The following is a 12,844-nucleotide window of genomic DNA, read 5'->3' as shown; positions in this document are numbered from 1 at the left end:
TCCGAAGAAGACATGTTTCAAATTGAAAACATTTTGGCAGGACGGCAGGTTGGATTTGAATCAACGGATAGAAGAACGAGTCGGAACATAAATCAAAGGTGGCTGATGATAAAAAGTCGAACGCGCACATTTTTTTGTTTCGACTGTGTTTTAGTTGTAACAATCTTAACACAGAAGTCTCATTTTTTTCGTTTTCGATGAGCATCTCATTTCACTTACTTATTACACTAAACCATATAGAATTTTTTTCTTCGAAATGTATTAAATCAACCTTCTAAAGAGACTCCGAAAATGAACCGTGAAAGTTGGGTTTCTCGTTGCTGTTCTTGTTGTGCTGCAGTGACAGTACTTGGCCGGATATAAATCCAGGTCGTTCCGATAACGACCAACCAACTGTTACCCTTACAAAAAACAAAAAAAAACCAACAAAAGTATATCAATTAATCATCATATCTCATATCTCAATAAGAAAATATTGATTGATAGGTTTGATTTTATATTTATTTCCCCTCGTAGAATGCAGTTTGATTGATTTACCATTTGTCCAGAAACTTGATTGAACGACCGATCTCGATCTCACAATCACTTCACTGTCAAATTGCACTAGTTTTCACAAGCATACAAACATACATACTAATGCTAAGCGAACTTTTGATTATCCGACACTCACCTCCTTCCAGTCTGTCAACGATGTGGACTGATAAAATCTGTCCATGAAATATGAAACAGTGAACACAGGCACATTTTGTTCCATATTTGATTAGTATTTCTTGTTGTAGTTTTTGAATATCTTTTTCTTTCGGTTGCAATCGCCCAGAGTCGTTACCTATTCGTTTATGATTGGAATTAAAGAGACGCGCGATGGCAAACGCCCAACTGCGATGATACTACTCACTACGCTTGTTATTCTTCTTTGCACTTCGTATTTAGAGCACACCAACCAAACAGTTTATGGCTACGAACACGAGCTCTTTCAATAAATGCTACAGTGGATATGAGATTTGATAAACTGCTCAAAGAGGCATCTCAATTAAAGTTAATACAGTCAGTCAACAAAGTGACGCCTCCTGCGCGTGAAAGAAGACACAACAGCAGTATTCGGCTGAGCGACGTCTGTGACAAATATCGCTCTAATACCCAAGTGCAGGTTAAAGCTTTTAAGAATATTTGCATGATTTTTTCACTCCAACATAATGATGCTAATGCCTGCCTGTACCGCATGTTAACTTTCCTTTAGTCTGCGTTTTAAAGATTTTTATTTGAATTTTTCGTTAAGCTGCGTATTTAGCAAAATCAGTATCAATTTAGTGTTGATTGTTGCTTATTGCTTTATTTAATATTCGGACTGAGCTAAAGGGTTTTCCAATGGGGATCAATGTTTTACTTTTTTTAAATTTTCTATAGAACAGCGGACGTTGTTGTTACACGCCTGCGAGACGAATATTACTAACTCGATTGACTTCTCTGCTGCTCCGCTGGAGTTGGAGGCCCTTTTCAGAACAAAGGCATCTAATTGCATTACAATTTAGCATTATACGCTATTTTTATGCTAATTTTCGTTGAATAGGAACCACTGTGACTTCAAGATTAGTAATTAAATAATGAATTTAGAAGGTTTCAGAAGTGTACTGACCATAAAACCTGAGTGTTTGCGATGTGTAGATAAACAAGGCGCAGCAAATGTATATACTTCGCTAGAAGTAACTGCTGCGACGGCGTTTATAACACTGTGTGACAAATTAATTGCCTCTTTTCACTGGTTTAACAGTATCCTCAACCTAAAATTAATTCAAATTTAAGAGTAAAATTGAAAAGCCGTAAAGAAGTTTTTTTTTGTAACTTTGCTCTGCTTTGAGACGAGATACACGTTCCTGCATTTATATAAATGTGTGCTAGATTCTGGTGAGTTTTTAGAGTTTTATAGTGTAATCACTGTCGGCTAATTTGTTGATTCTGGTTATAGCATCAAGGGCGTGCGGCCGAGAAGTTGCATTTTACTGCCTAATTTATCATTTATATGACTTGTCTGTGTGCATTATAGTGATTATTTGATGAATTTGAACAGCTTTATTCGCTAGAATTAAATGTATAATGACAATTTCAAAACATTTCAGTTTTCCGTGCATCTCTATTTCTCCACCATACGTGCTTGAACAAGAAGGAGCAATAATAGGATTCTCGAAATGATCAGGACGAAACAACGGATTTTCATTAAAGGCTAGTCCATGTTCCATTTAAGTCTGGTGAAAACCGGACAGCGGCAGAAAAAATGCCTTGTACTACCCTATATAAGGTGTTCAACTGTCTTTTCCTCTTCTGCATTTTGACAGGCTCTGCAAAAGTCAAAATATGGTGCCCCAATTCTACTGGTATACCTTCCTATAAGACAGTGCTAAGATAGGCCTCGAACTGATACTCTTAAGTCTTTTCTATTAATTTTAAATAGACTGTTAGTGCGACCCATATTCCATTCTAGCCTTGTCGGCCTACTAATGCTACAGGTATGTAACTGTCCCCAGGGATTACTGGCACTACATAAGGTTTACCTATCTATTTGCAGCTTACATATTGGCAAGGGCATAGGCATATCAACTTTGCCTTGAGTCTTTGCAGCGTAGTGCCCAATCTAACTAACTACCCTCAATGTTACTGCGGCCCGGCACAACCCAGAGAGAGTTATAGAGAAAATCTGTGAGAGTATTCTTAATTGCTTATAACACTCTATCACTGTTTCCGAAGAGGCTTCCCATGGTTGAAGCGTTTGCAGAGCTGCTTAACTATCGGAATATATAATATGTAGATATTTCTGACTATAATTGCGTTTTATTTAGAGCTAAAAGTCTTTCTCAATCGTCATAACTTCATAATTATGGGCCCACATAAGTTCAAGCTCATTCCAACTAGCAACGGAGTTATGCCTTATATTACATTCCTGAACTATTTTTGAAGAAGTGTGAGGATTTCTAAGGCCGTTAGAGCAGCTTGGCCATGTACTTTATATTAATTTAACATACATATACATTCATATACTTATACTATACATATGTACATGTACTACAATACTTCCTAAGGCACTTAAGGCCATGTCTTTACATACATATTTTTCGAATATATCGGGTGTTTTTTTAACTGCATGAGAACTATCGATATCGACAACTTTGATTCAACAGCTGAGAAGGGCGAAATATGGGTAAAATAATATATATAGAAAAAAAAGTATATGAATAAAATAATATATACATAAAAAAATGTTATAAATATAGGAAAAAATATTTCGAAAAAAATATATATACATACAACAAAATAAAAAGAAAAAACATTTATTTACTAAAGAAAAAAATTTATATATAAAAAAGAAATTGTATGTTATAGAAAAAAAATCTACGGAAAAAAGTTATAATAAAAAATTATATATATATTATAGAAAAAAGAAATTATAGAAAAAAATATAAGAAAAAAAATTATATAGAAAACAAAATTTATTTACTATAGTATAAAATTGATATATAAAAAAGAAATTGTATGTTACAATATAAAAAACAAGATTATAAAAATAAATACATAGAAAAACGAAATTACATATATAGAAAAAAAATCTACAGAAAAAAATTAATATATATAGAAAAAAATATATAGAAAAAAAATTATATAGAAAAAAATATATAAAAAAAGTATATATTGTAGAAAAAAGAAATTATATAGGAAGAAAAAAAATTATACTCTGTAGAAAATAAATTATGAAGAAACAAATTATATTAAAAAAAGAAAAAAGAAATTATATAGAAAAAAAATTATAAGAAAAACAATTTTAAAGAAAAAACGTTATATAGAAAAAATATTATATATATTAAAAAAAAAGAAATTATATAGGGAGAAAGTATAGAAAAAACTAGTTAAAACTTCGTAATTAGTTGCGTTCCGATTATTTTAATCACATGTAAATGTATTTTTGTAATATACAAAATTAATATTATATTTAAATTTTTTTGGAATTTTTGTTTTAAATAAATTATTGCTAATAGCCTATGAAATAAGAGTAAGCCTTGTTGCAGTCAATTGTAAATTGTTCTAGAAATTCTGCGAAAATTCGCATTACCTACCCACATAGTGCATGTGTACGAGTATGTAGGTATGTATGCATGTACAATTGGTTGTTGCATTTTCAATTCGCATATTTCCTTTATCCGATCAATTTACATTAAACAGCAATGAAGTGGAATTACAAAAAAAAAAAAATACTTAGATTACTCCAACAAAATTAGAGCATTTTAAGAAACAAATTAATTTGAAATGTGTTTACAATTACAATTATCGCCTCGTTAGATATTTCTTGGGTAGATGACAGTCATGAATTGAGTTTATTTAATTTACACAAGCGATTGGCACTACTAAAATGCTCAGCAGTGGTGTACGCAGAAAATTTTTTCAGAGGACATTTTGTCGCGCTTTAATTGGAAATGTACACATTTTCACAAACATATGCAGAAATATAAGTACTTTTACTACTTTGAAGTACTATTAATGCGTATGAAATATAGTTGAACAATATTTTAAACCTTTACCGGTCCATCTTAAGCCCTCCCTAATATTTTGCGTATGCGGCATTGATTACTTGCGTTCGTTGACACAAAATCAGCACAAATAAAGATTGGACGTGCACATCGACTATGTTTTCATATACAGAAGGCGGACATAAAATAAGCAACACTGAACATTTTTAAGTTGCTCAAAATGTAGAAATATTTAAACTGGTCATTAGAGATTTAAGAGTAATACCCGCATGCGATCTAGCAGAACTCTTTACAAGAAAAAGTCTATATACATACGTACTTTGATGAATTTAAGCGGTTAAACTCGAAGTGTTAAGACTGTTTCTAGGGTAGATCGAAAGGCTGTTGCGTTAGCTGAACACAACATAGGCTCCAGGAGAAATGACGAAGTGGATAGAAAGCGCGTACCAACAAAAATATAATTTCTATTTACACGGAGCCCACATACTAATACAAGGAAGTAAAAAAATTGAAATTTGTGCTGTAACTGAACAAAGCGAGGATAGGATTTCGCTGCGCATATGTACTCTGAATGATTCAGGCAGCTCATTAAACTCTGAAAGAGACATCTGCATGGTTTATACCGATTTTGCCATGCTATTGCAGACACTTTTGAGCACTTAGTTAAAGAGTGCCCCGCCATTTCGAAGATACGAAATAGACAGTACGGCGAAGGCCTGAGCTAAACGCAAATGTATGTATGTACAACCGAATTTTTTTGTCTTTATATTGTAAAAGTTGTGATTTTAGACGAGATATTGAAAGACAGCTAAGTTCTTTTTATTGGTTTTTTGAACTCTTACTACCGTTTTGGTAATTCAATCTTGCCAATGCGATAAGCTCATATTATTCAGGTGTATCAAATTGAATTTTGTATTTTATTAACACATGTTTGTCATTAAGTGACGGTATACTGTAGTTTTCTTGAGCACACACGATAATTTTATTTGAACACAGAAATCTTATCTCAGTAATTCGAGGAAGGCCTATCAATCGTCGTTATGTTGGTTGACATTTAAAAACCCTAAAGCTTATGGCCACAAGCTGCAATAACGAACACTTGAAATTGTAGCTCTTCAAAAGCAATGATTTTATTACGTGTTTGCTTTCCAATGTAAATACAACGCTTAATAATGGGCTTCACATTCAGCAATATGTAAGTGGAAGAATGGGTAAACATTAGTGCTATATATATTGTAGTATATATGTCTGGAGCTATACATACATACACACAATAAAGGTCTATCTGCAACACAAAAATTAGACTCAAAATTGCCTTAACTCTTTATTCTGTAGGATTTATCGCAAGGTTTGAGTGATTGCTCGATTAATAAGCTCACTTCTGTGTAGGGTGTTGTTGTTGTTGTTGTAGCAGTACTTCTGTGTACGTATTCCAATTTAGTTGTCAAAATATTGTTCAATAAAAGCCAGATTTAATAATTAAAAAAGGTTAATCGATCATTAAGAACACAATTTTAAACATGAATTTGCTTATAAAAATATGCAGGAAGAAAAAAAAAATGGGCCTCATTCATAAAAAGTGTGCTCAAACATTCACTCATGTCATTGCGCATCAGCACTATCCAACAATGATTTATGCTGTCAGAACAGAAACATTCAGCTATCTGTTAACGTCACATCAGTTCAAGAAATATATTAGAAATACACAGAATTTAAAATTCAACGTTTGATAAATGTTTCATAGCCCCCAGTGGCAAAATCAAAGGACTCACTCACCATCATTCACAAATGGGCTTATACACCTTTGTAACTTTTTTAGTTAATGAACTTAAAAATTATTTTTAAAACTCAGAGCAAATACTTCGCGTAATAAACTTAAACAATACGACGAGTTTCGGTAATTCTACCGCTGGTAGTTATAATTTGACAGCGGATGACAATTGCGACCGCCTAATTAGCACCTCTTGAGAAGCTGCAATGTCACCATCTTTTATTATTGGCAGCGCACGTCCGCATTTGTCGCAATTGAACACATAAAGTACGTACACACATATTTATTTATTTTTTGTCTATAAAAAGTGTATGTGTGTAAGTTAATGTGTTGGTTGGTTTAAGTGGTGATTAGAAGTTAATGTGTACTTATGTTTGTTTTACTAAAAAATATTCCATTTGCAGGCCAATAAAGGAATTTATGTGCATATACTGTAACTAGTATTATAAAATATAGATTTATGAAGTAACTGCATTCATTCACTATCAAACACATAATCACATTGGCGAAAGGCATAGATGTGGTATGTCCTATAAATTGTTTATTAGATTTTAGATTATTTTAAAAGTCAGTTAAGTTTATCAATTATTATGCGTTGGATGACTGGGGAACTTACCTTCAACAGCGCCAGACATAAAAATTTGTTTGTCAGCTAATAGTACTCTTGTTTCACGCAGCCACTTAGCACCACTGTGCACTGAGTCGAAACAAAAATATAAATAAAACAAAAAAACTCAGGGATAATACACAATGATGAACGGCACAGACGGCGCTGATGACGTTCGCGACGAGATCCACGGCTCTTTTCGAGGGTCGTCGATACAGCGGTTTGATTATGAGACGAATTGGCTACTTGCTCGCGAAAAGCAACGTTAAAGTGCCACAACAGCAACAATCATAAAACAAAGCTCAGTCTCGAGTGCCACAGTTTGCAAAAAAAATTATAAAAAATTACTTCATGTGCATTTTACAACAAAAGTCTCAAAGCATTTGATTGTTTAATTTTTTATTTGAGCACTCCACTATTTTTCTAACATTCACTTTAATGCCTTCTTCATTTGCACGACATCAATAAAAAATTATATACCTGAATATTTTAACATGAAGAGAATTTGGATTTTGCTTAACATTTAATTTATTGCCTTATTGAATTTTGTAGCCTTTACCCGTTTTTGTTATATGTCTATTAGGGTACAATAGGATGTTTTTGCACTTCACGATTCTACTCTACTGCGCTAGCGGTTCACATCGATATTGCCAAAAAAAAATATGAGAGGATGCAAAATTTTGAGCACATTTGGTTTGTTGGAAAATTTCTGGTACACCATTAACACTTCGCAGCTATATATTTACCACTCAAGCAACTCAATTTTCAATTTAATTAGAAGCAAATTGGTTAGGATTATTTATTGTAAATAACTTCACAGCGCAAACATTTAGGATTTTTTTCGCTTTTCTAATTGGAGTGTAACATTAGCAGCAAGAAATGTAGCGACAGATGACAGCCAGGACAAAACGACTGATGCCAAAAGAACAACAAAAACTACATAACGAAACGTCAAATAAAAAAGTTGTTTTTCCTTCGTTGATAAAACGAATGAAGGGAATATGAAAACAGCTGTTTGAACAGTGTTGTAAAGAACATCTTAAGGAGGTATAGCGATGGAGGACACACCGTTTACAAACCAAGTAAAGTATTATGGTGCTCACTCTCACCAACGTATCGTAGTCTCTTTTCGCTGCCCGTGGGATTCACAAAATTGAGCAAAACTTATCCCGTAGAAAACAACTGCGTTCTTTTAGTTACATATTCACACAATACATCGGTTCGTGTGTGCTTGTGTTTGGTTGTATCGACACAATGTCGCCATTGATATTTTTGCACACACTCTTTTTCACACATCCGCGTTATCAGTCACAATTTTTAATTGTATAATAAACCAAAGCCAAAAACCAACAAATGCAAATAGTTCATTTATCTATAATTAACATTATTCAACATTGTATTTAAGTTATTTTAATAAAAATTAAAAGTTTTCTAAGTTTATTTTAAAAATTATTTCGAAATGTACTGTTTGGCAACGCTGTGTGTTGAGAGAGCAATCAGCTGCAACGATTCTATGGAAACTTTTCAAATTCCTAAGATAAAATCTACGATACTACGGAACGGAAGGGCGGTGAGAACTCATTTACAAGGGGCTCTTATTCGCATCATCATGTCAGCTGTTGCGGGCCTGCGTTTATGTTGGTGACTGTGAGTACCATTACGTCATCACAAAGGGCTCGTTGCATCCGTCACTGCAGCGAATTTGACTGACTACTTAATAGATTATGGGGTTTTGAGTAAAAATGATATGTGGGATCCAGATTTATGTCCGGCCAAATTTGTATAGGGAAGTTTATGCTGCTTCAACAACAACAATGCAGGCATCCGGCAACACCATACTGTTGTCATTCCAATCTTCTTCTTATTCGCGTTTAAAATTGGAAAGTGACTGTATGGACAAATGCATTTGCATTTTATTTTAATGAAAATAATTCGAATATAAGGATAAAAATAAGTAAAAACACGCGTGTGAGTGTATATTTCGTGAATTTTAGTGAAGTGTTAAAAAATATATAGTGTAATGTGGCAAATTATAGTGAAGTTCCAAAGGGCATTTCGAGACCTTTTTTATTCAATATCTCGAAAACTAAGCGAGATATCAAAAAATTTCACTCGGTCATTTCATTTTCTTTTGTCGAGTTCTATAAGAATCCGTCATCAGATTGCGGCGCCACGGAAACAGCAGAATCCCCATTATTTCAATAGTTTGCATTTTTATAAACGCAAAAATATAGCAAATCCACCTATAACGTTTAACAAACCTATAGATAACTATTTCGTAAATTCAGCACACTTTATATATTACTCAAATATGCATCACATCACATTTGCCGCCAACAATGTAAATTCCACGATTTAGAGAACTCAGAAAGTGGCGCAAATTTATTTTTTGCGTATGTGACATTTGAGTGGCATCAGTAAAATAACAAAAAAAAAACTTTGGGTGCATGTAAAAATATATGTATGTGTGCTAGAGACGTTCCCTGCATTGTGTGCACGATTTATTATGTATTCTTGGCATTCCTAACATTCGCTTAACCTTCCTCTTATTTTTATTTGGTTATTTTCTGTTCTGACGTCACATCAATTGCAATTTTGCTTTCTTCCACTCTTGTGTAAATACTACATAGTTACTACATTGCTACCAAAGAACGTGAATTTAGATGTACAATATTTTCAGAAGAATAATGAAATTTTAATACCGTGGTAACCTCACTGATCTCAAGCAACCTGGCAGACAGCTGACAACACTTGATGAAGAATTTTTGTTTTGATTTTTGTAAAAAAAAAATACTTATTGCAAAAATTTTAAACAAATCTTTACTGCTTTTGCGTCGCATTTATTCCAACACTGCTTAGGTGTTGCTTTCGATGTCACAAATAAAATTATTTTTGATAGTAAAATATTTTGCATACTAATAAGTTTAATCGGATTGAAACCTTGAAAATTTCTACACCTGTTTTCCACTTTTCCTTTGCTTACTTCAGCAACAGCAATGACGCTAAGCCCTCGTGAATCTGGCGAACACATCGTCAAAAATGCCAAATACTTAACTGTGCTTCCAGATGGGATTGAGAAACTGGCAAAGGAAATAATTTCTTCTATACAGACTGGACAACTCAGTCCGAATAATTTCTCCCAAAATGATATTCACCCAAAGGCCACCGATCCGCATGCCATTGAATGGATTTTTGTAGTTGATACGCTAAATTTTTGCTTTTGGACGCCAAGTAAGTAATCAGAATGTTCTGAAAAAGTTGGTAATCATAACTAACGTTTACTTCTTAGCGGACCATACGAAATATAAGGTAAACGGTTGTACGGGTTACTTTGCACTATGCGCTGCCATAAATCGCGCTATGGATGAGGGCATAGACATCACCAATGCGACGTATTATTCTAAAATTGATGCCGAAACATTGCGTCAGGTTTTCCGTCCAGATGATGGTCAGACGTCTATCCCGCTTTTTGAACAGCGCATCGCGTGCTTACATGAAGTGGGAACACGATTATTGGAAAAATGGCAGGGCAAGTTTCAGAATGTTGTGCGCGCCGCCAATAATTCTGCATCCCGTTTACTGGAACTGATCATCAGCGAGTTCCCTTGCTTTCGCGATGAAGCTGTCTATGAGGGACGACGCGTATCATTATATAAGCGTGCCCAAATTTTAATCGGCGATATATGGTCGTGTTTTGGCGGCAAGGGTCCAGGAGCCTTTAATGACCTTGAGAAAATTACTATGTTTGCCGACTATCGTGTGCCACAAGTGTTGATACATTTTGGTAGTTTGGAATACAAGCCAGAATTACTCAATGAATTAACCAGTGAGACAATTTTGGAGAATGGTGATGCGCGTGAGGTGGAAATACGTGGAGCCTCTATTTACATTGTTGAACAAGTGAAGGACGCAATTTTGGAAAAACTCGCCAAAAAGGAAATTGAGCTCAATAAAGAGTATGTAAATTCCATATTGATTGACCACTTTCTGTGGGACTACCGACGCAAGCATGCAGCAGAATTGGAGCACATACCATTTCATAAAGTACTAAGTGTTTACTACTAAAAATTGTGTGCATTATAAATATTCCAACAAATATACCACTTTTTGTATAAAATTTTATTTCTGCCGCCTTTTATTCAAATCCATTGTACATCGAATTTCCTACGCTAAGGTTTTTGCGATATTTATAGTTTGATGGGCTTTGGTTTGCCGGCCTGGGCGGCCACACGCTCGTCGTAGCGTTTGTTGGCCTCGGCACGGGACAGGTTACCCTTACGCGCATATCGCTGGTTGATTAGGAACTTCACATCCATCTGCAAGTTATAAGGAATAGTATTAACGTTTTAAATTAGATTAGTGTGCACTCAATAGCTTACACCCAGCGTTGATTCATGGCGTTTGCGGATAGGGCGTTTGATGCCATTGCGATGCGCCTTTCTGTTTTGATTGTGGTTGGTGTGATTCTTGGACTTGGCCATTATGCGTTATTAAACCTGTGCATATTGGGTTGTCCATTTTTTATTGACCGCACATTTATTTCGTTGCATCGAACACCAGTTTACAAGAGATCCAATTGTAGAAGTCAGACAAGAAGAGTCAGGGTAGCGCACCAGAAAAATCGAGAAAAGACAAAATAATGATTAGAACACAGCTAACAGGATATTCTTAACTATTTAGTGGCGTAAACATAGCGTTTTTTATCGCGTATTTTTAGATTTTTCTTGATTTTTAAACGAAATAATTATAGTTTTCGTACCTCCGTTTTTGACAGTAGAGCGGAAAAGAAATATGCTACAAAAAATACCAATAGTGACGTTTTACAGGGTTGCATCGAGAGTGCGTTCAGTACATTTGATAAGTCTGATTCGAAGGTTTTTAACATGTTTCTTTACTACCTAGAAATTTACGTTCTCTTCACTGAATGGAATGTTCGAATGAAGTCAAGAAAATTTTGTTATGGCTTTTGTAATCGACTGAAATCCCAAAAATACTGTCTTGCCTTGTTTGCCATAAATTTATTTAGTATTTTTGCCATGTTTATAGTAACTCACTTTCTTGTTAATCCAAAATTTCAGTAGGAACTTTGTTATCGACTTTTAAGCAAAATACGAATGCAGTAACTTAACGTCTCGACACTAAATTTCTGATGGCTTTGAATGGTAAATTTCAATGAAATCGCCAATTCAGGCAGCAAATTGAATGAAGTTGGCAATTCATGTCATTAAATATTTTAAGTCATATTGTCCCCTTAGTATTGAAATAGCCTATACATTTTTTGATGTTATGAGAAAATGAATTTCAAACTTTTTGTCGAAAGTAGCTCTCACTCAAATCTCGTTATGTCTGTAAATATTTATTATTTTTGACTGACGTTTTGACGCACTTTGTGGAACTAGAATTTGACCAAATTTTGACCACATATGTATAAAATCGACGATGGAGAATCCAAAAATTCAAAAAAAAAAAAATAATAGCCTATGAGCACATAGGCTATTGTTATACTAAGGGGACGATATATTGCCGATATCAGTGAAGCAATGATCTGTCAATTCGTATTTTTGATCGACACTTGGTACTTTTTTGTGACGCTCAACTTGGAAGCATCCTTCATAATTTTAGTTTTGCTGGGTGTATCTCACTTTTCTGCCGAAAAGGATTAACCCGGAAACCCGACACCTTCTCTTCTGTATCAAATAATAATTTGAAGCAATCAAGAGCGTGGGCGCACAACTTACCTGACGACATTTTCAAAATTACAATAACATAACCTGGCAGTGTCCACACTTAAAATATTGCCACCCTCTTCAATCAAATTTGATAGTTATAAAATTATTAATTGACTATCGGGCTGTTCAGTCAAGACTTACAATTTTGAATATAGCTCAAGCCTAGACTGCAATTCAATATTTATTAACTTGTTTCAGATTTCATCGAATTTTTCCTTTTTTAATG

The 12,844-nt window shown here is 34.2% G+C and overlaps 3 protein-coding genes across 5 annotated transcripts in view; 1 reads left to right on the top strand and 2 right to left on the bottom strand.

Moving 5' to 3' along the window:
* LOC129243422 (kinase D-interacting substrate of 220 kDa B) overlaps nt 1–7,236 on the bottom strand; it is a 74,446-nt gene extending 67,210 nt beyond the window's left edge. Inside the window, exon 1 of one of the 3 annotated variants that reach the window (XM_054880408.1) lies at nt 6,899–7,236. Coding sequence is in view for 2 of the 3 variants with exons in the window: in XM_054880404.1 (XP_054736379.1) it covers nt 671–754 (84 nt within the window). In the remaining variant the exon portion in view is untranslated. Of the gene's footprint in view, nt 1–670; nt 791–6,287; nt 6,309–6,898 lie in introns of those variants that run through there. The other 2 variants (XM_054880407.1, XM_054880404.1) reach the window with 2 other exon arrangements.
* A 2,398-nt stretch (nt 7,237–9,634) lies between these two features.
* On the top strand, nt 9,635–11,011 carry LOC129245464 (queuosine salvage protein). The gene is made up of 3 exons (XM_054883641.1): nt 9,635–9,748; nt 9,878–10,120; nt 10,179–11,011. The coding sequence occupies exons 2-3, from the start codon at nt 9,886–9,888 to the stop codon at nt 10,952–10,954; spliced, it is 1,011 nt and encodes a 336-aa protein (XP_054739616.1). The 5' UTR covers nt 9,635–9,748; nt 9,878–9,885; the 3' UTR covers nt 10,955–11,011.
* Nucleotides 10,988–11,745, bottom strand: LOC129245465 (60S ribosomal protein L29). Its single transcript, XM_054883643.1, has 3 exons — nt 11,649–11,745; nt 11,269–11,385; nt 10,988–11,205 (listed from the first exon to the last, which is right to left on the bottom strand). The coding sequence occupies exons 2-3, from the start codon at nt 11,368–11,370 to the stop codon at nt 11,077–11,079; spliced, it is 231 nt and encodes a 76-aa protein (XP_054739618.1). The 5' UTR covers nt 11,371–11,385; nt 11,649–11,745; the 3' UTR covers nt 10,988–11,076.
* Between the last annotated feature and the right edge of the window lie 1,099 nt (nt 11,746–12,844).

Source organism: Anastrepha obliqua, chromosome 4 (genome assembly GCF_027943255.1).
Source record: "Anastrepha obliqua isolate idAnaObli1 chromosome 4, idAnaObli1_1.0, whole genome shotgun sequence".
Taxonomy (NCBI): domain Eukaryota; kingdom Metazoa; phylum Arthropoda; class Insecta; order Diptera; family Tephritidae; genus Anastrepha; species Anastrepha obliqua.
Note: the sequence above shows the minus strand (reverse complement) of the source record. Positions and strands in the feature narration are given on the sequence as shown.